This window comes from Trichechus manatus, unplaced genomic scaffold (assembly GCF_000243295.1).
Source record: "Trichechus manatus latirostris isolate Lorelei unplaced genomic scaffold, TriManLat1.0 scaffold00152, whole genome shotgun sequence".
NCBI classification, from domain to species: Eukaryota; Metazoa; Chordata; class Mammalia; order Sirenia; family Trichechidae; genus Trichechus; species Trichechus manatus.
This window is the reverse complement of record NW_004444088.1, coordinates 3,708,931-3,732,040: the sequence shown is the minus strand read 5'-3', so window position 1 is coordinate 3,732,040 and position 23,110 is coordinate 3,708,931. Positions and strand designations below refer to the sequence as shown.

General features: G+C 39.6%; 1 protein-coding gene across 4 annotated transcripts in view; it reads right to left on the bottom strand.

Annotated features, from left to right (window-relative positions):
* PAG1 (phosphoprotein membrane anchor with glycosphingolipid microdomains 1) overlaps nt 1-23,110 on the bottom strand; it is a 196,366-nt gene that overhangs the window by 13,715 nt on the left and 159,541 nt on the right. For all 4 annotated transcript variants that reach the window (XR_002825570.1, XM_004386000.2, XM_023740300.1 and 1 more), the window contains 3 exons: nt 22,318-22,414; nt 19,450-20,057; nt 11,136-11,195 (listed from right to left, as the gene is read on the bottom strand). Coding sequence is in view for 3 of the 4 variants with exons in the window: in XM_004386000.2 (XP_004386057.1) it covers nt 11,136-11,195; nt 19,450-20,057; nt 22,318-22,414 (765 nt within the window). In the remaining variant the exon portion in view is untranslated. The remainder of the gene's footprint in view (nt 1-11,135; nt 11,196-19,449; nt 20,058-22,317; nt 22,415-23,110) is intronic.

Below are 23,110 nucleotides of genomic sequence, written 5' to 3'. Positions count from 1 at the left end.
GACTGGAAATAAGCAAAAATCTCCTTCATTGCCTATGCTTATTTTTGCAGTAGTGAATGAGTCAATCAAATACCCAGGAAATAATAAACATGCTTCCTGACAGATGCCTGGCCCTTCAATTGCCCAGAAATGTTTTCCTGCTTTCACATACCTCAGAGACTATGGAAGAAGTTGTCAGCTGGCCTCAGAAACTTCTTAAGATAAGGCTGCTGCATGTTAACTGGTCATTTGTATGAGAACTTGTCACTGCCCATTGGTGGCTCAGTTTTTTAATTAACTCATTAATTTTTATTGTGGTAAAAATATATGTAACATTTGCTGATTCAACATTTTTTTTACATGTAAAATTCAGTGACATTGGTTATGTTCACCATCTGTGCAACCATCACCACCGTCTGTTTCCAAATTATTCCGCCACCATTAACAGAGACTCCGTGCTGGTGGCTGGATTTTTCTAGTCCTTGACAATCCAACCATTTGGAGTCATAGAAATAATCTTTGGAAAACTTTTGCCATGTTGGACTGTTCTAATGAACAGTAAATTAACATTCTCTCTCACCTTAGAGGTTTTAATGAAGAAACGGCTCTCAAATTAGAACTGTAATTTCTTTGAATTTAGGAAGAATTAAAATAAAAAAAAAACACTACTTTTCATAGTGAGTAGCAAACATGTGGAACTTGTCATTCCAATAGGTAATCCAAGCCAAAAATGTGGCCAGATTTTAAAGAGTGAAATCATGGATGATAGTGATGAGGGGAACCAGTATATGAAGTATTTATTCCTCACTTTTGAGGGAACATCACAGAGGACAAACACACCTTCACCTAGATTGTAAAAATGGCCCCTCGTGACCATTTCTGTTTCTTTCCTCTACTTCTCACGATCCCTGCCATTGATGTTCCCCACTCTTCCTAAGCATCTTGGGTCTTCTTGGCTGTTATACTCTTTTATTATTATGGGCTCTGTCATTAACCTGCAACTTAATATGGTCTATAAGCATAACCTAGTGTACAGAGGGATAATAATATATTTCTGCTTTTAAAAAAGCTTTTCAAGTCTTCTGATATTCTTTTTGAATATTTATCTTCTATGACTATTATTTCTAACTTGTATGCAGGTTTCTCTTCGAGCTCCCTTGCTACTGAGCTTTCAATTTTTCTCTTTTTAAATCTTTCATCCCTTTGTAAATTATTATGTTCTCAGAAATTACTCATTTCCTTTTTCCTATTTCTTTACCTTTTATAATCAACGCTTTCTCCATCATTATGTTAAATTAGGATAATTGTACTTAAAACTCAATTCCCAGTTTGGATTGTATAATATTTTATTATGTGAATATAAAAATAAATGATTTCCATATTTATTTTCCTAAGTCTTAGTCTTCTTAAAGTTAATGTATGTGAATCACAGTTCTTTATTTTATATTAAAAAAAAATCAATGTAAATAGGTGCTATTGTCAAAAACAATTAACAAATGTTAGACAAGGAGATAAATAAGTTAAAATTTTACGTAGTCTCTATTTATTTTAAAGGATTAGTTTCCAGGTCTCCTATATATTTTGTTTTTTGATTCCAGATGGGATCAAGTTCCCTTAGTTGGTGTAACCAAAAACCAAACCCACTGCCCTCAAGTCAATTTTTTTATTGTACTTTAGATGAAGTTTTACAGAACTAGCTTCTCATTAAACAGTTAGTACCATATTGTTTTATGACATTGGTTAATAACCCCACGAAATGTCAACACTCTCCCTTCTCAAGCTTGGGTTCCCTATCACCAACTTTCCTGTCCCCTCCTGCCTTCTAGTCCTTGCCCCTGGGCTGCTGTGCCCTTTAGTTTCATTTTGTTTTATGGAGCTGTCTAATCTTTGGCTGAAGGGTGAACCTCAGGAGTGACTTCAGTACTGAGCTAAAAGGGTGTCTGGGGACCATACTCTCGGGGTTTCTCCAGTCTCTGTCAGGCCAGTAAGTCTGGTCTTTTTTTTTTTTGTGCGTTAGAGTTTTGTTCTACGTTTTTCTTCATCTCTGTCCAGAACCCTCTATTTTGATCCCTGTCAGAGCAGTCAGTGGTGGTAACCATCTCATTGTAAAGGATTCAGTCTGGTGGAGGCCATGGTAGTTGTGGTCCATCAGTCCCTTGGACTCATCTTTCCCTTGTATCTTTAGTTTTCTTCATTCTCCCTTGGTCCCAAAGGGGTGAGACCAGTGGATTATCTTAGATGGCCGCTTCACAGGCTTTTAAGACCCCAGATGCTACTCACCAAAGTAGAATGTAGAGCATTTTCTTTATAAACTATGTTATGCCAACTGAGCAAGATGTTCCCCCAGACCATGGTCCCCATAGCCCTCAGCCCAGCAATTTGGTCCCTCAGGGAGTTTGGATTTGTCTGTGGAGCTTCCATGACCTTGCCTTGTACAATTTGTGCTGGCTTCCCAAGTATGTGTACTATCTTACCCCTCACCAAAGCTACCACTTACCTATTGTTGTATTTGGTGTTTTTCCATCCCTGCCCCTCTCCTCCCTCGTAACCATCAACGATCGTTTCTTTTTATGTGTCAACCTTTTCATGAGTTTTTACAGTAATGGTCTCATACAATATTTGTCCTTTTGTGATTGACTTATTTCACTCAGCATAATTCCCTCCAGATTCATCCATGTTATGAGATGCTTCGCAGATTCATCGTTTTTTATTGTTGTGTAACACTCCATTGTATGTATGTACCATAGTTTATCCATTCATATGTTGACGGGCATCTAGGTTCTTTCCATCTTTTTGCTATTGTGAACAATCCTGCAATGAACATGGGTGTGCATATGTCTATTCGTGTGATGACCCTTAGTTCTCTAGGACGTATTCCGAGGAGTGGGATTGCTGGATCATACGGTATGTCTATTTCTAGCTTTCTAAGGAAATGCCATATCATTTTCCAAAATGGTTGTATCATTTTGCATTCTCACCAGCAGTACGTAAGTTCTAATCTCCCCGCAGCCTCTCCAACATTTGTTACTTTCTGTATTTTTGATTCGTGTCAGTAATGCTGGGGTGAGATGGTATCTCATTGTGGTTTTGATTTGCATTTCTCTAATGGGTAGTGATCAAGAGCATTTCCTCATGTGTCTGCTGGCCGCTTGAATGTCTTCTTTGGTGAAGTGTCTGTTCATTTCCTTTGCCCATTTTTTAATTGGATTATTTGTCTTTTTGTTGTAGAGGTGATGGATTTACCTGTAGATTTCAGAAATTAGCCCTTTGTCTGATTTCTAATAGCCAATTTTTTTTTCCCAGTCTGTAGGTTCTCTTTTTACTCTTTTGGTGAAGTCTTTTGATGAGCGTAAGTGTTTAATTTTTAGAAGATCCCAGTTATTTAGTTTATCTTCTGGAGTTTGTGTGTTGTTGGTTATGGTTTGTATCCTGGTAATGCTGTGTATTAGGGCCTCAAGTATTGATCCTATAGTCTCTTCTATGAACTTTATAGTTTTTGGCTTTATATTTAGGTCTTTGATCCATTTTGAATTAGTTTTTGCGTATGGTAAGAGGTATGGGTCCTGTTTCATTTTTTTGCAGATGGATATCCAGTTTTGCCAGCACCATTTGTTTAAAAAGGCTGTCTTTTCCCCATTTGATGGACTTTGGGCCCTTGTCGAAGATCAGGTGACCGTAGGTGGATGGATTTACATCTGGGCTCTCAATTCTGTTCCATTAGTCAATGTATCTGTGGTTGTTACCAGTACCAGGCTGTTTTGACTACTGTAGCTGAATAGTAGCTTCTGAGGTCAGGTAGTGTGAGTCGTCCTACTTTATTCTTCTTCTTCAATAGTGCTTTACTTATCTGGGGCCTCTTCACTTTCCATATAAAGTTAATGATTAGTTTTTCCATCGTTTTAAAGAATGTAGTTGGTATCTGGATCAGAATTGCATTGTATTTGTAAATTGCTTTGAGTAGAATTGTCATTTTCACACTGTTGGGTCTACCTATCCATAAGCATGGTATGTTTTTCCATTTATGTAGACATCTTCTGGTTTCTTGCAGTAGTGTTTTGTAGTTTTCTTTTCATAGGTCTTTTACATTCTTAGTTAGATTTATTCCTAAGTATTTCATCTTGTTAGGGGCTACTATAAATGATATGTTTTCCTGATTTCCTTTTCATCGTTCTCTTTATTGATGTATAGGAATCCAAATGATTTTTGTATGTTTACCTTGTATCCTGCTACTCTGCTGAATCTATTAGTTCTAGTAGTTTTCTCATGAAGTCTTTTGAGTTTTCTATGTATAGCATCATATCATCCGCAAATAGGGACAGTTTAACTTCTTCGTTACCAGTTTGGATGCCCTTTATTTCTTTTTCTTGCCTTATTGCTCTAGCTAGAAGTTCCAGCACAATGCTAAACAGGAGTGGTGATAAAGGGCATCCTTGTCTTGTTCCTGTTCTCAAGGCGAATGTTTTCAGCCTCTCTCCATTAAGAATGATGTTGGCTGTTGATTTTGCAAAATGCCCTTTATTATGTTAAGAAATTTCCCTTCTATACCCATTTTATTGAGAGTTTTTATCAGGAATGGATGTTGGACTTTGTCAAATGCCTTTTCTGGGTTGATTGAGATGATGATGTGATTCTTTTATTTATGTGGTGGATTACACTGATTGATTTTCTAATATTGAACCATTCTTGCATACCTGGTATGAATCCTACTCAGTCGTGGTGCATTATTTTTTTGATGTCATGCTGAACTCTACTGCCTAGAATTTTTGCATCTATATTCATGAGAGATATTGGTCTGTAATTTTCTTTTTTTGTGGTGTCTGCCTGGTTTTGGTATCAGGGTTATGTTGGCTTCATAGAATGAATTCAGAAGTACTGCTTCCTTTTCTGTGTTCTGAAACAGTTTGAGTAGTACTGGTATAAGCTCTTCTCTGAATGTTTGGTAGAATTCTCCAGTGAAGCCATCTGGGCCAGGGCTTTTTCTTTGGTCGGGAATTTTTTTTTTTGTATTATCTTTTCCATCTCTTTTCTTGTTATGGGTCTGTTCAGATTTTCAACATCATTTTGTGTTAGTTTGTGTAGGTAGTGTGTTTCTAGAAATTTGTCCATTTCTTCTAGGCTTTCAAATTTGTTGGAGTATAGTTTTTCATAATACTCTGTCATGATCCTTTTTATTTCAGTCGGTCTGTTGTAATGTTCCCCATTTCATTTTTTATTTGGGTTATTTTTGTCCTCTCCTGTTTTTCTTTTGTCAATTTGGCCAGTGGTTTGTCAATTTTGTTGATCCTTTCTAAGAACCAACTTTGGTTTTGTTGCTTCTATTGTTTTTCTATTCTCTATTTCATTTATTTCTGCTCTGATCTTTATTTCCTTCCTTCTGGTGCTGTGGGCTTTTTTTTGCTGTTCTCTATTTGTTTCAGTTGTGTAGCTAATGTTTTGATTATGTCCCTTTCTTCTTTTTTTGATGTGTGCATCTACTGCTATAAATTGACCTCTGAGCACTGCCTTTGCTGTGCCCCAAAGGTTTTGGTATGATGTGTTTTCATTCTCATTTGAGTCTAGTAATTTTTTGATTCCATCTCTGATTTCTTCTATTACCCAGTGGTTTTTTAAGCAGGGTGTTATTCAGCATCCATGTAATTGATTTTTTTTCCTTGCTCTTCCTGTTGTTAATTTCTACTTTGATGGTGTTGTGGTCAGAAAAGATACTTTGTATTATTTCAACGTTTTGGATTTTGTTGAGGTTTGCTCTGTGGCCTAAGATGTGGTCTATTCTGTAGAACTTTCCATGTGCATTGGAAAAGAATGTGTACTTTGCACCTGTTGGGTGGACTGTTGCATATGTCTATGAGGTTAACGTGGCTGATTGTGGCCTTTAACTCTTCTGTATCTTTGTTCAGTGTCTTTCTAGATGTTCTGTCCTTTACCGAGAATGGTGTGTTGAAGTCCCCTACTATGATTGTGGCACTGTCTATTTATCTTTTCAGTGCTGTTTTATGTATTTTGGAGCCCTGTCATTGGGTGCATACATGTTTGTTATGGTTATGTCTTCATGATGGATCATCCCCTTAATCATTATATAGTGTCCTTCTTTGCCTTTTATGGTGGATTTTGTTTTAAAGTCTATTTTATCTGAGATTAATATTGCCACTCCTGCTCTTTTTTGGTGGCTGTTTGCTTGATATATTTTCTTCCATCCTTTGATTTTTAATAAATTTATGTCTTTGTTTCTAAGGTTTGTCTCTTGTAGACAGCATATTGATGGATTCTGTTTTTGTAGCCATTCTGTCACTCTCTGCCTCTTTATGGGTGCATTTAGGCCATTTACGTTCAGTAATTATTGATAGGTGTGAGTTTATTGCTGTCATTTTGTAAGTGCTTTTTTTTGTGGCGTTGATGTTTTCTTTGTTCCTCTTACTCTCCTGTGCTGAATTTCTTTTGTTTGTGGATTTTTTTCATTTCTTTTGTTTTACTGAGACTTTATGTTCTTCTTTATTTTGATGAGTAGGTTTGTTAGCCTTCTTTGTGGTTACCTTGAAATTTACTCTTATCTTCCTAGGTTTGAACCAGTCTATTATTACTTGGTATCACCTTGCCTTCCTCTTCATTAGAAATTTCTATACCTACAACTTTTATTACTTCTTTTATGGTTCTGACATTGTTGTCATTTACAGATTAACCTCTCTGGTTCCCTGCAGCAGTTCTTTTGGTTTTGGATAGTCCTTGAGAGCTCATTTCCTAGTATGGTATCTGGCTGGTATGATCTTGTGTCCTAGATTCAGGCTGTAGTCTGATGTTGTTTGTTCTCAGACCGAAGGACTCCTTTTAATAATTCTTGTAAGTTTGGTTTGGTTTTTATGTATTCCCTTAACTTCCGTTTATCTGGAAATAGGATATTTGAATGAGAGTTTTGCAGGATGTATTATTCTTGGCTGGCAATTTTTTTCTTTCAAGGTTTTATATATGTTGTCCTATTGCCTTCTTGCCTGCATGGCTTCTGCCAAGTAATCAGAATTTAGTCTTATTGTTTCCCTTCTGTATGTGACTTTTCCTTTTTCTCAAGCTGCTCTCAGGATTCTTTCTTTGTCTTTGGTTTTAGTGAATGTGATTATGATATGCCTTGGTGTCTTTCTTTTGGGGTCTATCCTATATGGGGTTCACTGAGCTTCTTGGATGGTCAGCTTTTCATCTTTCATGGTATTTGGGAAGTTTTCTGTCAGCAATTCTTCAATGATCCTCTGTGTTTTTTGTTCTCTCCCCCTATTTTGTAACTCCGGTCCTTGCAAATTTTTGTTTTTGATTGTATCCCACATAATTCTCAGGGTTTCTTCATTCTTTTTTCTGATTTTTCCTCAAAGCTGTATCCAAGTGTTCGTCTTCAATTCTGCTGATCTTGTCTTCCATCATTTCAAACCTACTCCCCAGCCCTTCTATGAGACTGTCCATTTCTGAAATCTTGTTGTTTATCCTTTGGATTTCTAATTGTTGTTTCTGTATGATTTCTAGTTGTGAATTTATTTTGGCATTTTGTTCCTTTATTATTTTCTGGAATTCTTCCATTTTTTTTGGTATGTATTTTCCATGAATTTGTCTATTTTTTCCTCTATTTTGTCTGCTTTTTGCTTCAACTCTTGGATAGCTCTGAATATTAGAGATCTGAATTTCCTATCAGGTAGTTCTAGTGCCTTTTCTTCTACTGGAGAGTCATCTGGTGTTTTATTTTGGATGCCTACTGGAACCATCCTGTCCAGTTTTTTATGTTTTGATAATGTCTGCTCTCTTTGGGAAATTCAGTAGTTATTTTGCTTATTGATTGTAGATTTGTTTGTTTCCTCCTGCTTTTTTTGTTTTATTTGGTTATGTCTGAGCAGGCAGGCTGTGCATTCTTTGTTTTTGCTCATCTGTGGGCAAGATACTTTTAACCTCCTTGTCCAATTGGCAGGGCCAGTCGCTCAGGTATGGTGCAGCAGGACTGGTCTAGCTGAAGGGAAGGGGCTGGGATGTGTTGTTTGTGGTATGTACTAGGGCTGACAGGGCAGGCTAGGAGTCAGTGCAGGGCAGGTTCCGTTAGGCTGTGCCTGGCTGCTCAGGGGTGTGATGTTCAGTGCAGGGTGCAGGTAGGCAGAAAGGAGGGGGGAGGTTGTGATGTATGGAGCTAAGATGGGTATGGGAAAGAAGATAGAGAGGAGAGAGAAACAGGAACCAAAACAAACAAAAAAAGAAAAAAGAGTGCTAAGGGAGCTTGTTTTTGGAGTGGAGAGGCGCGAAACCAAGAAACGGAGAAACACAAAAAGGAAAAAAGAGAAATAAAAAAAAATAAAAATAAAAAAAAAAGCGCCAAGGGATTCCACTGGTGAGGCTGCTCAGACCAGGGAAGTGGCTCCCTGACTGTGCAGTACAGCCTGGCTAGAAGGGGCAGAGATGTTGCACAGCACCAAGTATTCAGGAGACAGGAAAAGAAGGTAAGTATAGAGAGATGAGAAACTGAGAGATGAAGAAAAACAAAAAGACAAAAAAAAGGATGAAAAGAAATGCCCCAGGGATTCCACTGTCACAGCTATGCAGACCAAGGAAATGGCTCCCAAGCCAGGCAGTACAGCCTGGCTAGGAGGGGCTCCCAAGCCACGAGAAGAAGAAGAATAAAACAAACAAAACAGATCAGATCAGAACAAAACAAAAGAAATAAAAAACAAACAAACAAACAAAGTCCCCTGAGATCCCAACAGCCTGGAGGCACGTACCAGGGAGCAGTCCCCCAGCCAAGTGGTGCTTCACAGCCTTTCAAGAAGAAGCAAAGCTGGCACACAAAGCAAGGTGTTCGAAAGAAAGGAGGGGGAGGAGGTGAGAGGCAGGAAAGAAACCAAAAGAGGCGGAGAAAAGCAACACCAGCAACAAAGAAATGGCACTGAGAGAGCCAGCCAGTGTGGGTGGGGCAAATTCAAGTGGCACAGAGCTGATGTCTCCTGGCCGAGAGACTTCAGCTGGAAGGATGCAGCAGAGGCAAAGAGGCAGAAAGAAGGGTGAGGGGTGGGAATACATATTATCACTGGTAACCGGGTGTTCTGTCTCCTGCTGGGAACTCTGTGAAGCTGCTTTCCCGTATTCCCTGTCTGTTGATCTCCGACAGGAGTCCAAGATGGTGAATCCGTGCTGTGTTAGCTGATAAGGGATCTCTGTTGGTATCTCTCCTAGCTCTCTGTTCTCTGTCAGTTTCTTATTCCATTTGGTACTTGGCTGAGTTCTTTATCTCTTCATTAGACGTTTATGGTTCCAGGATTTACGTTTGTCTCTGTTTTACTTAGTTTTTCGAGTCTTCGCTGTGGAGGGACGGCATGGTGCTTCTGTCTATAGCACCACGTTAGCTCATCACCTTGAGTCAATTTTGACTCAGGGTGACCCCATATGCTACAGAGTAGAATTTCTCCATAGGGTTTTCTTGGCTTTAAACTTTATGGAAGCAGATAGCTGGACCTTTCTTCCTTGGTGCTGCTGAGTGGGTTTGAACTGCCAACATTTAGGCTTATTTGAGCGCAAACCATTTGTGCCACCCAGTTGGCTTAAAAACAGCACCAAACCAAACCAAACCTATTGCTGTCGAGTCAATTCTGACTCATAGCGACCCTTTATGACAGAGTAGAAATGCCCCATGAGGTTTCCAAGGAGCAGCTGGTGGATTTGAACTGTGGACCTTTCGGTTAGCAGCCGAACACTTAACCACTGCACCACCAGGGCTCCCCAGTTGGCTTGTTGTTGTTAGATGCTGTTGAGTCAGTTCTGACCCATAGGGACCCTATGTACAAGAGAACGAAACACTGCCCGGTCCTGCGCCATCCTCACAGTCGTTGTTGTGCTTGAACCCATTGTTGCAGCCACTGTGTCAATCCATCTCATCGAGGGTCTTCCTCTTTTCCGCTGGCCCTCTACTTTACCAAGCATGATGTTCTTCTCAGGGACTGGTCCCTCCTGATGACATGTCCAGTTGGCTTAGCTGGTCCTAATTTGTGTTTTTTAAAAAGATAATTTTGGCCATAGTGTGGAGGATGGACTGGAAAGAGACAAAAAGAGCTGCTGAGAGACTTGGTAGGAGGGTACTTCTGTGGTCTATTGGGGGCTGGCCACAGTGGAGATGGAGAGAGGTGGATGCGTGAAAGAAAAAGTTCGGAGTAGAACTGAAGAAGCTTGGTGATTGACTGGGTGTGAGCACAGTGAGGAAAATGGGTGTCAAGGATGACTTCCAGGGTTTTGGCTTGTGTGAAAAGTGGATGGCAGGCAGATCCATTCCCTGGGGCAGGGAACGTGGGGGTATGTGGCACATATCACCTAAGGAAAGCATGCTGCTACTTGAACTTTCAGTGTGGGATTGTAGTCTACTGTCACATTTCAATACTCAGAGTCATAGCAAGTGATGCACTTGCATATACACATCATTTTTTACATGTACAAAATTTCCTATGATAGGAATCCCAGACAGAAGCTATATGTGGCTAGATAAATTAAGGTGTTCATGTCTCTGTCTGCGCCTAGCTTGACATAATAACATATCCATTAACTGTTGCAATTTTAATGGTCCACTGAGAGTTCAGTGAATTTTCACCCCTGGTGCCTAGAAATATGCAATCCTTTCTTGCTGGCTGTATGTTTGACCCTATCTCCAGCCTGGAATCAACTTCCTGAAATTACCTGCTCTCTGAATCCAAAATTCTTCACTAAGCCTGTCTCTCTCTCTCTCTCTCTCCCAGGGTGGATCAAGTTCCCTATGCTCACCTGTTCCAATTTCCTGTATTTTCTAACTCATTATTCATTTCCTTCTAATGTGGTCTTCTTGGCTGCTCACTAAGGATCCCATACTTAAATTTCTCTCTTCTCATTCCCATTTTCACCCCCTTTCTATTTTTTTTCTGATCTTTCTTATTCAGTTTCTTTTACTTAGCTGATCTGTTCATTCTGTCTTCCTTCTTGTCTTAACCTAATGCCAGTCACTTTCTCTCTCTGAGTCATTATAAAGTCAACATCCCCAAACCTTGATCTCAAACATAAGTTTAAGAGAGTATTTAACTTTTTCAAACAAAGGGTAAAATTACAGTGCATTTATTCAAGGACAGAAGCCCTATTCTTTATTACAGGAGGTTTCTGGTTACTTAAAAGGAAATAAAACTTACCTCTTCCTCTGTAAGAGTCGGGTCTTCTTCTCGAGACTTGTATGACAGTGAACTAAATCTCTGAGAACAAACACAAACCAAAAGAAAGTAGTTTGAAGTTATTAATTCAACATTTTTTTTGCATATTTTTGATGTGTCTGTAAAAATGTTTTCAAGTGATTTTTTACATATTTGGGATGTAAACACAAAGAAATTATGTGAAGCATTTGAGAAATAAATGCTTGTAAAATCTGTTGTATGATCTTCTTGGATACCTAGTAGTATTACACTTACAGAAAGTTCTTTTAGTTTTATATTTGAATCTGTAGGTACAAATAAGCCAAATAATTAATTAGGCTACTAAAAAATTTTTTTTTAATTTAAATCAAATGTCTAAATTTTATATTTCCACAGTTTATATTAGTCATCAGGGAGATCTTTTTGAGAAGTTTTGGAAATTTTTCAAAGCTAATGGTGAAATCAACTCACATTTTGTGAAATGTGATTAGTGCGAAGGGGAATATGTTGATTGTTCAGTGTTTCTTGTAATATGAACAGAGTAAGAATATTGTACAAGATAATTATTCCATTTGCTGGGAAGAACCAGTCTCTGAACTGTTGGAGAGGGAGCTAGGTGAAGCAGGAATCAGGAAATATGCCTAATTTGCTTTGTTAAGGAAATTGGATCCTGAAATTGTCATGGAAGAGGGCAAGAGTCACACTTTATGTCAGGATTGAAAAACCTTGAAAGGACATCTAGTAGCACTCCCCCACATAAATTTGTTCTGTGAAATAAGGGTTTATTTAAACCTTCCCAGATGTAAACAAAACAAAACACAACAAAACCCCCCAATAAACATTTTTAGACTTCCCCCAAAGGTTCTTCCTTTGGCAAACCATCCTTATATACGTAACTACTCCTCCATCACCCAGCCCTAGACAGGCCAAGGGATTTTCAAGTCCTATCATTCTTATTCTAGCTTAGTGGAGATCAAAAATTTAACTGATTATTGATTCAAAGAGAGAATTTAAGAAATTGGGACACAGAGAAGAATTTGTTGAATTTGCTCTAACAAGTAAAATCATGCAGAGTTCCTTCTTACTAAAATAAATTTAATGTGCAAATCTGGTCAACTTATTTGATAAATGTATTGTACACATGTGGTTGGACAAACTGGGTCCCAGACAGTTTCCTTTTGGTTCGGTGGAGAAGGGTATCCCCAGGCAAATCAGAAGGGTTATTTCCAAAGTCAAATTACGCATAGGATATGAAACAACACGCCCGAGCATGGATGGTTGGCAAACAAAGAAGGTGGACCCATACACCTTGAGTTAAATGGTAAGAAGATGGCTCTTGATGATGTTTAGGAAGTCTATGGATTTGAAAAGCCAAGTCTGAGAAAATTCTGGATTTGTTACAAGCAGTGGCCTCAGACCAAAGGAACGTCTCCATCTGTGAATGGGCCTAACACATACTGTGTTCTGAGCTCCATATTTTAGTGTGACTCAGCTGACTGAATAGGAAGTTGAAGCTCATGAAGACTACTCAAATGTGAACAGAATTGTACTTAAGGCAAAAGCACAGTGATTTGAAATAACTGGAAAATTAATACTGAATGACAGACCCTTGAGTATCATGAGAAGTTTTTTTCCTTACCAAATAAAAATCAAATGCTTGATATAGTTCATGACTTAGACAAACATCTGGATGGGTGAAGATGAAGGCAACACTATTTCTTGGCGGTGTCACAAATGGGAGAAACAGCATATTGACAGCGAAAATTAGCATAAAAATCCTAAATTGGTTTTCTTTTGATTGTACAGTTCAATTTAGACTACTTACTACATACAGTTGACATAAATCATTAAATGTATCCATTATCCATTCACTTACCACTTTTTAAAAGGACATTGCAATTCTATTTTTTGAGGCTGGCCCTGGACATATGTTGGGCAGGTCTGTGCAAGTAAACCCCAGCAAGACCTGCTGCTGCTTTTGCTGAGGGCCACTTTCCCTCTGAACAGACCTGAATTAAATGTGGCCCTGGGGGTATAATTATTTAATGAATTCTTCAAAAATGTTAACCACATCAGTCAAGTTTCTGTCCCCATAAATAAAGTTGTCTGTCAGGCTGGTTTGAGTGACATGTTAGGTTTAAGGGAATACATTTCTTTGTGACAGTATCTAGGAAAGATTTTTTTTAAAAACAATTTTTATTGAGAGATGGAATTAGATAATGTTCTTGAGCGGTTAAGAAATGTCCTATGCTTTACCTCAGTTTCAATACAAACAAACAAGCCTATTAAGGCTCTGGATGAAATTTTTTAAAATTAAACTTGTCTCAAGGTGCTGTTAACACATTCTGAGGAAAAGTAAAAAATTCCAAGGAAAAGCTAAAATTATGCAATTTGTGAAAAATCTGAGATGTGCAAATTTGGCAAATGCCAAATAATTAATTTTAGATATTTAAAAAATTTTAATACATCTACAAAGAAAAAAAGTATGTAGTACATTATATAAAAGGCCACATTTAAAATTTTTGTACTCCACTATATCTGTATTCTCTTGCCTGAATTTTGGCTTCACTTTCTTGCACTAGCAAAAGCTTGGCTCTCTCCTGAGGACACTGCTTCTCCAGCCATCCACTGCAAGTGGTTGGTTTTCCTCCTGGGATCCTTGTACCATGTAGTCAGTACATGGCCTCTGTCATTCCCAGGCCATCCTTCCCCCCTTCTCCCCTATTACCCCCCAGTGTGCCACCGCCCTATATGACCCACACCCTTTACCCTAGGCTGCTTATCCCTCCCATTTCTCAATGACTTTGGCTTCTCATTCATTCTCTAGCTCATTTCCTGTTTTAATTCTTGGTGATTTCAACAAACATGTAACCTTCCAAACCCTGCCTGTCAGTTCCTTGACCTCTCCTCCACTAACCTTGTTATCCACCTGACCTCACCACTCACTCTCAGTAGTTAACATCTAGACCTTCTCTTACCATAAACTACCCCCACTCTATAACCTCCTTTTAGACCAGAAGCCATGGTTCCAGTTTATTCCTTCTATAACTCAACTCAACAATCCTTCAACTACTGGAATCCAACCACCTTTTCCATGTATCCATTCAATGTATCACCTCCTTGATGTTCTTTGTTTTATCTAGCTTTAACTCCACAGTCAACCATCATAATTACTACTTTAAATACTCAACTCTCTGCTCACTGGTGAACACAGTCCTCAAGTGAGTCCTTAATGCTACTCCCTATGGTACTATCTTTCCTTCATACATCCAGTCCTCCTCTCTCCAGGCTGTCTAGGTCACATCCTCTCTCTCCCCCAACCTCCAATACCTTCCCACCCATCTTCACTCTTAGCTAATGACCTTGCTTCCTAATTAACTGAGAAAACTAAAGGAATCAGAAATTTCTTTGAACACCTACCTACCTACACCCATTTTCCACCAACCTCTGCATTCATGTATTTCTCTTTCTTCCCTGTTACGACAGATATACTTTCTATGCTCCTGTTTTAGGTGATTCCCTCCTCCTCTGCACCTACTCATGAATACAGCCCCAGAAAGTCTCCCATTATGTCTACATCATCTGCTTTTCCTTCCCTATGGGATCATTCCTATCCTGTTATTTCTCCCATCTTAAAAAAAAGAAGAAAAAAATCAGCCGTTCTTCTAGCTCCATCTATTGCTTCATTCTTTTAGAGCAAAACCTCTTAAAAGAGTTGTCTAAATGAGTTGCTCAAATAATTTTTCTCTTCTTTCTCCAAACCCATTCCAGTCAAGAGTCTGCCTCCACCATGCCAATAAAGCTACTCTTGTCAAGATCACCAGTCACCATCACATCACTAATGTGACAATCAATTCTCAGTCCTCATCTTTCCTGACCTATCAGCTGCATCTGACACAGTGGACCATTCTTTCCTCCCTGGACACTCTTCATTTGGCTTCCAGGACACAGCACTTCCTTGCTTTTCTTTCCTACTTTGGTCTCCTCTGCTGGCTCCTTTTCTTCCCCAGATCTCTATCCTTGGAACTCTTCTAGTCTCTATTTACAATCACTCACTCAGTGATATCATAGCTTTAATAACCACATTTTTGCTGATGACTCTTAAATGTACAATTCCAGCATAGGCCTTCCTCTTAACCCCGCTCAGCTACCCAGCTGCTGTCTGATATCTCTAGTTGGAGGCCCAATATGTTTCTCAAATGAAACAAGTCCAACACTGGATGCCCAATCTCCTCCAGATCTGCTGTCTGCAGTTGTCAGTTCGTGGTGATTCTATCCTTTCAGTGGCTCACACCAAAACCTTGGACTCATCATTGTCTCTTCTTTCATATCTGATCTTTCACCAAATCTCTCAACACTTTCATTGCTCTTCCCTGATTCAATCCACTATCATCTCTTGTTTGGTTTACTGGAACTGCTACCCAACTGGTCTGCTTGCTTCTACCCTTATCCTACTACAGTACTACTAATGTCTAATGTCAGCACTGTAATCAGTGACCCTTTAAACACATAGGCTGGATTAGGCCATTCTTCTGCCCAAGACTCTCTAATGATCCCATTTTATTCGGATTATAAGACAAAGCCATATAGGATCGAGCCCCTGGTTACCTGTTTCCCTACTACTCTTATCCTTGCCTTTTCCTCTCCAGCCATACTGGTTAGGCCAGGCATGCTTTAGCTTCAGGCTCTTCACGTGGCCATTTCCTATGCTTCTTTTCTCTTCCCCAAGAATGTGCACAACTCACTCCCCCACCTCCTTTCACTCTTGTCTCAAATGTCATCTTCATAGCCAGGCATACCCTGACTACCCTATTCAAGCTTGTATTCCCACTGCACTTTCCCAATCTCCCTTATTCTGTTCTATTTTTTCCTACAAACTTTAAAACCTTCTAAACACCATATAATTTACTTGTGTTATCATGTTTATGTTGATTTTTCCCTACTAAAGGGTACTAAAGTGTAAGCTCAATGAAGGCAGGGATTTTAATTCATTTACATAGTTTGTTCACTGGTATATTCCCAGCGCCTAGAAGAATGTGTGGCACATAGTAGGTGCTCATTAAAATGTTCTTATTGAAAGAATGAATAAATATTGAACATTTCCAATATTCCAAATGACTTAAAATTAGGATGGTTTATATGGAGGTGATAGATTACTCATTTTACTATATACTGTAGAAAGGTAATCTTGTTCCTATATTGATGTTTCCAGGTTCTAATAAAAAATCTGGAGAATTAATTACTAGAAGTGATTAGACAATTAACTCTGCTATCTTTCAAATGATTGTAAGTAAGAAGCTTTAACTGCCTTAGGCAGCATAAACTCTAAATCGATTTTATTATCTTTGGTTAAAAGAAGGGTAGAAAACTAGACTGTAGTTTTGCATTTTATGAATGTGCTCATAAACACTGTTACTTGAAATTAGTTTACATTTATGGTAAAAGGATGGTGCTCTCAAAAGTGGAGTTCATGGATAATATGAACACTTGAACTCCATTCTCAGAACACTACAAAGAGTGAAAATTACAAAGAGTGACTTCCATGGTGTCATGGATTGAATTATGTCCCCCCAAAAATGTGTGTATCAATTTGGCTGGGCCATGATTCCCGGTATTGTGTGATTTTCCTGTATGTTGTAAATCCTGCCTCTATGATATTAATAAGGGAGGATGGTTGACAGTCGTGTTAGTGAGGCAGGACTCAATCTACAAGACTGGATTGTGTTCTAAGGCAATCTCTTGAGATATAAGAGAGAAGTGAGCAGAGAGACAGGGGGACCGCATACCATCAAGAAAGCAGTGCCGGGGGAGCAGAGCGTGTCCTTTGGACCGGGGTCCCTGCGCAGAAAAGCTCCTAGTCCAGGGGAAGGTTGATGAGAAGGCTGACAGAGAGAGAAGCTGATGCCCTGAATTGGGACTTTTAGCCTACTTTACTGTGAGGAAATAAATTTCTCTTTGTTAAAGCCATCCGCTTGTGGTATTTCTGTTATAGCAGCAATAGATGACTAAGACACATGGTATAATGTATGCAACCATAGCTGGGGTCCACCGTTTGATTGTGAACTCCAGAAGTTTTCTAATGCCACTACTGATAACCTCTACTTGCCCTTCCTACCAAAACTAGAGCAGGAGAAGAGAACCTTGGTGTTTTCCACATAGATGAGAGAAATTAGATATTAGTGGCCCAAAGAAGACTGAGCTTAGTTAAATCCCAATGAGATTTTGACAACTGGAGATGTGAAGTTCAAGTTAATGTAGCTCATGTATTGAGTTGTCAGACACACAGAGAGAAGGCTTGAGGATGGGTAATACATGTTAGAGCTTTGTTGAATATCTAAATTTAAGAGTTATAGGTTATTGTTTAGAAATCGTTGAAAAGTAAAATTGTTTACTTGATTTATATAAAAGTATATATAATCATAGGTGAAGTCAGCACAACTTGACCAAGGTAAATAAAGACACTAAGAAGTACACGAGAAAAAGGGATAATTTCAGTAAATGTTATAACGTATACAATTTTGCAACAACAGTAAAAACAACCAAAAATATGTGTGTGGTCACATAGGTAGATACGGATGCACATATGTGTACAGGAATGCATATGTGAGTAAATGCGTGTGCATGTATAGGTGTATCTGTAGGCATCTGCATACACACATTTGTATGTGCTGCATATATACCCACATAAAGAAGAAACCACAGAGGGGGCACAGTTACACAGGCTTCCTAGACATATCCAAACAACTCGCAGGATTGGTTTACTGGGTCAAAAGGCATGGACCATAGTCTTTAGGGACAACTTACTCAATTGGCATAACATAGTTCACAAAGATGATGTTCTACATCCTAGTTTGGTGAGTAGTGTCTAAGGTCTTAAAAGCTTGTGAGCAGCCATCTGAGATACAACTATTGGTCTCTACTTGTATGGAGCAAAAGGGAATGAACAAAACCAAAGGCTCAAAGAAGAAACCTGTCCATGGGACTAACAGCCCACACAAACCATAACCTCTTCAAACCTCAGACGAGAAGAACTAGACGGTGCCCAGCTACCACTACTGACTGTTCTGACCAGCGACACAATAGAAGGTCCAAGATAGAATGAGAGAAAAACGTAGAATAAAACTTAAATTCCTAAAAAAGGCCAGACCTACTGGACTGATAGAGACTACAGGAACCCCAGAGACTATCACCCTAAGATACCCTTTGAACTTGGAATTGAAGCTATTAAAAGAAACACTATCACCCATGAGCAATGTGCTCCCTTAAATAATTAACTATATGAGACCAAATGGTCAACATTTACCCAAAAGCAAAGCTGAGCAGGAAAGGAGGGGAGGGGAAGCCAGATCAATGGAGACAGAACAGACAGAACGGAAATAATGAGAATGCTGACACATGGTAAAAAACTGTAACCAATGTCACGGAACAATCTGTATACAAATTATTAACCCATAATACCCGTTGCCACTGAGTCAATTCCGACTCATAGCGACCCTACAGGCCACAGTGTAGGGTTTTTAAGGAGCAGCTGGTGGATTCAAACTGCTGACCTTTTGGTTATCAGCCAAGCTCTTAAGCACTGTGCCACTAGGGCTCTGAAATTGTTAAAGGGGAACCTAATTTGCTGTGTAAACTCTCCCCTAAAACACGATAAAATATTATTTTAAAAAAAGGATATATAATCAGGGAGTCCTCTGGGTAGTATAAAAGGTTAACATGCTTGGCCGCTAACTGAAAAGTTGAGGGTGTGAGTACACCCAGAGGCATCTTGAAAGAAAGACTTGAAAATCTACTTCTGAAGAGTCAGCCATTGAAAATGCTACACAGCACAGTTCTACTCTGATGCACATGGGTCACCATGAGTTGGAATCAACTCAACGGCCACTGGTTAGTGGCACCTGTGAATTGGTTTACTCTTGACATGCCCCATGCTTTGATTTCTGGGACGGCGGAAAGGTAAAGGTCACCACGCTTGAGGTAGCAAGACGCAGAAGAGGCTAACTGTGTCGCAGAGTGTAGTTTCTCCGCTTAATTCTTGGTCTTTGAAATGAAGAAAATAATACCTATCCCTGCTTAATCTGGATGTAAAAATTGGAAAATATCCAAGTAAAGTACTGAGAGAGAAATATTTTAGAAGCATGAGTTTTCACTATTTTATTACTTGGAGGCGGAAAAAGGTCAAGCACAGCTTACATGAAAACATCTTTCATCATTCAACAAACTTACAAGTGTTTGAATGTATTTTCCAGAACAATGTGCAAGTAAACTCCCTAAAAGTCATGGCAGAAGCATGCAGAATAAAAATGCCAGGACCCACCTTGTTGGTTTCAGTGGTTCCCTCAGTGGCTCCTTCTTCATCTGCCAGTCTTTCTTCATTCTCCTGAAGGTTTTCATTCTCATCGAGAAGTTTAACAGGGACAGGTGGGGGGACCTCCTCTTCTGGATCACATGAACTTCCAAGAACAATCTCTGAGTTAGCACTTAGCCGGCATTTTTTGTTTTTGTCCACGGAGGCATATTCGGCAAACTCTGCTTTGTCCTGGGTCTGGGGCCCTGGAAGCTCCTTCAAGGTGGTAGTAGACTTGGACTTGCCACTTGGGCCTTTACCCAGGTCTGCAGTTGCTCCCGCCTCCTTAATTTCTTTCACTGTTTCATACAAGCAGTCCTCTACCATATTTTCTTGGGAGGAACTATCCTTGAGCACTTCATATGGGCCTTCTGTTCCCAGACCCTGGTCCCCATCCACATTTCTAGTATGGAGCATTGTGTCCACTGTGCTGTTAGGAGGAATTCTGGGCAACTCTCGACTCTGATGACATTTTGAAGGTCTCCCTGTGCTGTCCTGGGAGTCCAACAGATCAGAAGCTGAAGTCTGTACCTCCTCATAATGTTGCATGCAAGTCATAGTGCTGTCTTCTGAAAGAACTAAAGAAGCAGAACATTAAAAGTGGAGAAGACAATGCCTTCAGTAATCATTGCAGTGAATCAGATCATGTAAAGTTAGGTTAAATAAAGAGGCTTAACTTATATTAGACTCTAGGCTGCAAATTACAGATGCATGACTGACTGTCAGTTGATAGTCTTATTTCAATCAGTTTTAAACCAATATTACATATTTCCAATACAACATCCAATAAATTATCTCGCCTAAAATTTTGGCCCAGAGTTACTTTCATTACTTATTGTCATACCTGAGGAGACCTCTTGGGGGAAGATGTCCAGTATGGGGAGAAGAAGACAAAGTGTTATTGGATGGGGCTGAATGGTATGAGGCTGGGCACCAAAAAAGGGGGCATATGTGGTGGTCATTCTCCCTGACTCTACTGGCCTACACTTGTTTGGGGGGAATAACTGGTAGACTTCCCCTTTCAAAGGTCACTTTCATTTGGCAGACATACTGGGAACAACTGGGTAAACATGTACCCTGAAACCAGTATTACAAACGGACTCAACACCCCATGTTCCCCTTTAAAGGTCACTGCATCCTTCTCCCCCTCAACACTCCTATCTCAAATTAGAAAATCCAAATGTGAAATCCATGGATTGTCAAAGGAATGTTATTGTGTGACACCATCCTGTTATCCCTTTATCAAATACTTTTGAGTGCCTACTATGTGCCAGGGATTGTTTGAGGTGCTGAAGATACATCATTAAACAAGACAAAGAGTTATGCTTTTATGGTGCTTGTACGGTGGCAAGCAAGTTACTAAATTACTGTGTCTCATTTTGAGGGGATTAGAAACAGTGCCCTTAAGTGGTACTTGGAAAAATGATAATGGATCACTCAGCCCTTGTAAATTTAACAATACCACTGCCATATTCTAAGTACTGAATCATTATGAAGGCAGGTGACCTTCTGCCCCTGGGTCTAGTCACCTGTGTTATGGTGGACAGGGATGGGCACTGGAGTCTACAGACTTGAGTGTCAATACTGGCTGCCCCACAGTTTCCTTATCAGCAAATGGGGGTAACTGTATGACCTCCTACCTCCGGTGAAAGTGCTTTGTAATCTATAAAGTGTGAAGCAATGTAGTCATGACATTTGTGAGCAAAGAGCCTACTGTGTATTGAATGGGCAATGTTATTCAGAGCATGAGCTCAGGACTCAGATTGCCTGGTTCAAATTACACATCTTCAACTCACTAGCTGTATGATCTTAGGCAACAGAGTTGGCCTCTGTGTAGGCAGAACAATGACCACCCCTAAATATGTCCACATCCTAATCGCTGAAATCTGTGAATACGTTACATGGCAAGGGAATCCTAAAGTTACAGATGGAATTAAGGTTGATAATCAGCTGACCTTGAGATAGGGAGTTTAGCCTGGATTTTCCAGGTGGGCCCAATGTAATCATAAGCGTTCCAGAGGGAGGCATGAGAGTTAGAGAGAGATTTGAAGATGTTACCCAGCTGGCTTTAAAGATGGAGGATGGGGCCACTAGCCAAGGAATGCAGGTGGCATCTAGAAACTAGAAAAGGCAGGAAAACGGATTCTACCACAGAGCCGCCAAAAAGAACACAGTCCTGTTGAAATCTAGGCTTTAGCCCAGTGAGACCCATTTTGGACTTCTGACTTCTAGAACTGCAAGCTAATAGATTTGTGTTGTTGTAAGTCACTAAAATTGTGGTAACTTGTTACAGCAGCAATAGAAAACTAATCCACTCTCTGTGCCCAGTTTCCTCTCCTGTAAATTGTAGATAGTTATAATAACTTATAGGGTTATTGTTGGGATAAATGAATTAGTACATATACAATACTTAAGAGTGATGCTTGGCACATAAAAGTCAATTAATAAACGTTAGTTATTACTATTACTTAAGGAGCCCTGGTTACAAAGTGGTTAAAGCGCTCAGCTGCTAACTGAAAGGTCGCTTCATGGGAGAAAGATGTGGCAGTCTGCTTCCGTAAACATTATAGCCTTGGAAACCCTATTGGGCAGTTCTACTCTGTCCTATAGGGTCACAAGGAGTTGGAATGGACTCAATGGCAATGAGTTTATTTATTCCTGTTACTTACCAATAGTTGCTATTATTCATCCAATGAGATTATTTTTGCTAAAAGTGGTAGTAATACTAAAAGTAAGCAAGGCCCCATTTCCCAGATTGTGAGCTATATTTTTTGAAACCCAATAACTTTCCTAAGTGATGAGGCTTGTGTGGAAAGCTGGCATTTCTGCAGAACTTACTGTCACCATTGGTGAGTGCCCCATTCTGGTCACTGCTGGCAAGAGGATCGGTTGCCATGCTAGTAACGGAACAGCTAAACATCTCCTTGTCTGACGTCTGCAAAAACAAAACACATCACACCGCTGAGAATCTAGGCTGTGTGGAAGAGGAGAATATCTATGACATTTTCTAAAAATTAAAACAATAACAACAAAAATCCACTCAACCCATACGACTTGTATGTAGAACACCTGAAATCTAGTTGGCTTCATCAGGAAAGTCTAGAACTGGGCTGTCCAACAACACACTAGCAACTAACTAGACATATGTGGCTATTTAAATTGAAATTAAACAAGGGTAAAAATTGAGTTCCTCATCTGTATTAGTCATATTTCCAGTGCTTAGTGGCCATGTGGCATTAGTGGTTACTATACAGGACAGAGAAGATACAGAACATGCCCAGCAGTGCAGAAAGTGCTACTGGACATTCCTGCCCTGGTATCTGAGAGTCAATGGGAATCTTCCAGGGCCATCTACAGAGCTTTCCACCTGGAAATCTACAAATGGCTACAGGGAGGTCGTGAGGAATCAATCCCCTTAGTTCAAAGAGGGAACCAGAACCCCAAGGGCAGGTCAAATCGACTCCAGCAGACAGCGGCCTTACCCTTGTACCACAGGTGCTATAAAATGCTATTCTTTTAAAAGGTGCACCCTGACATGAAGAACACTGAAAAGCATCACCCTTTGTCATCTGAAGGAAATGGGCTGAGTCTGGTCAAAGACAGATATTCCACTGATTTCTGAGTCTGTTTT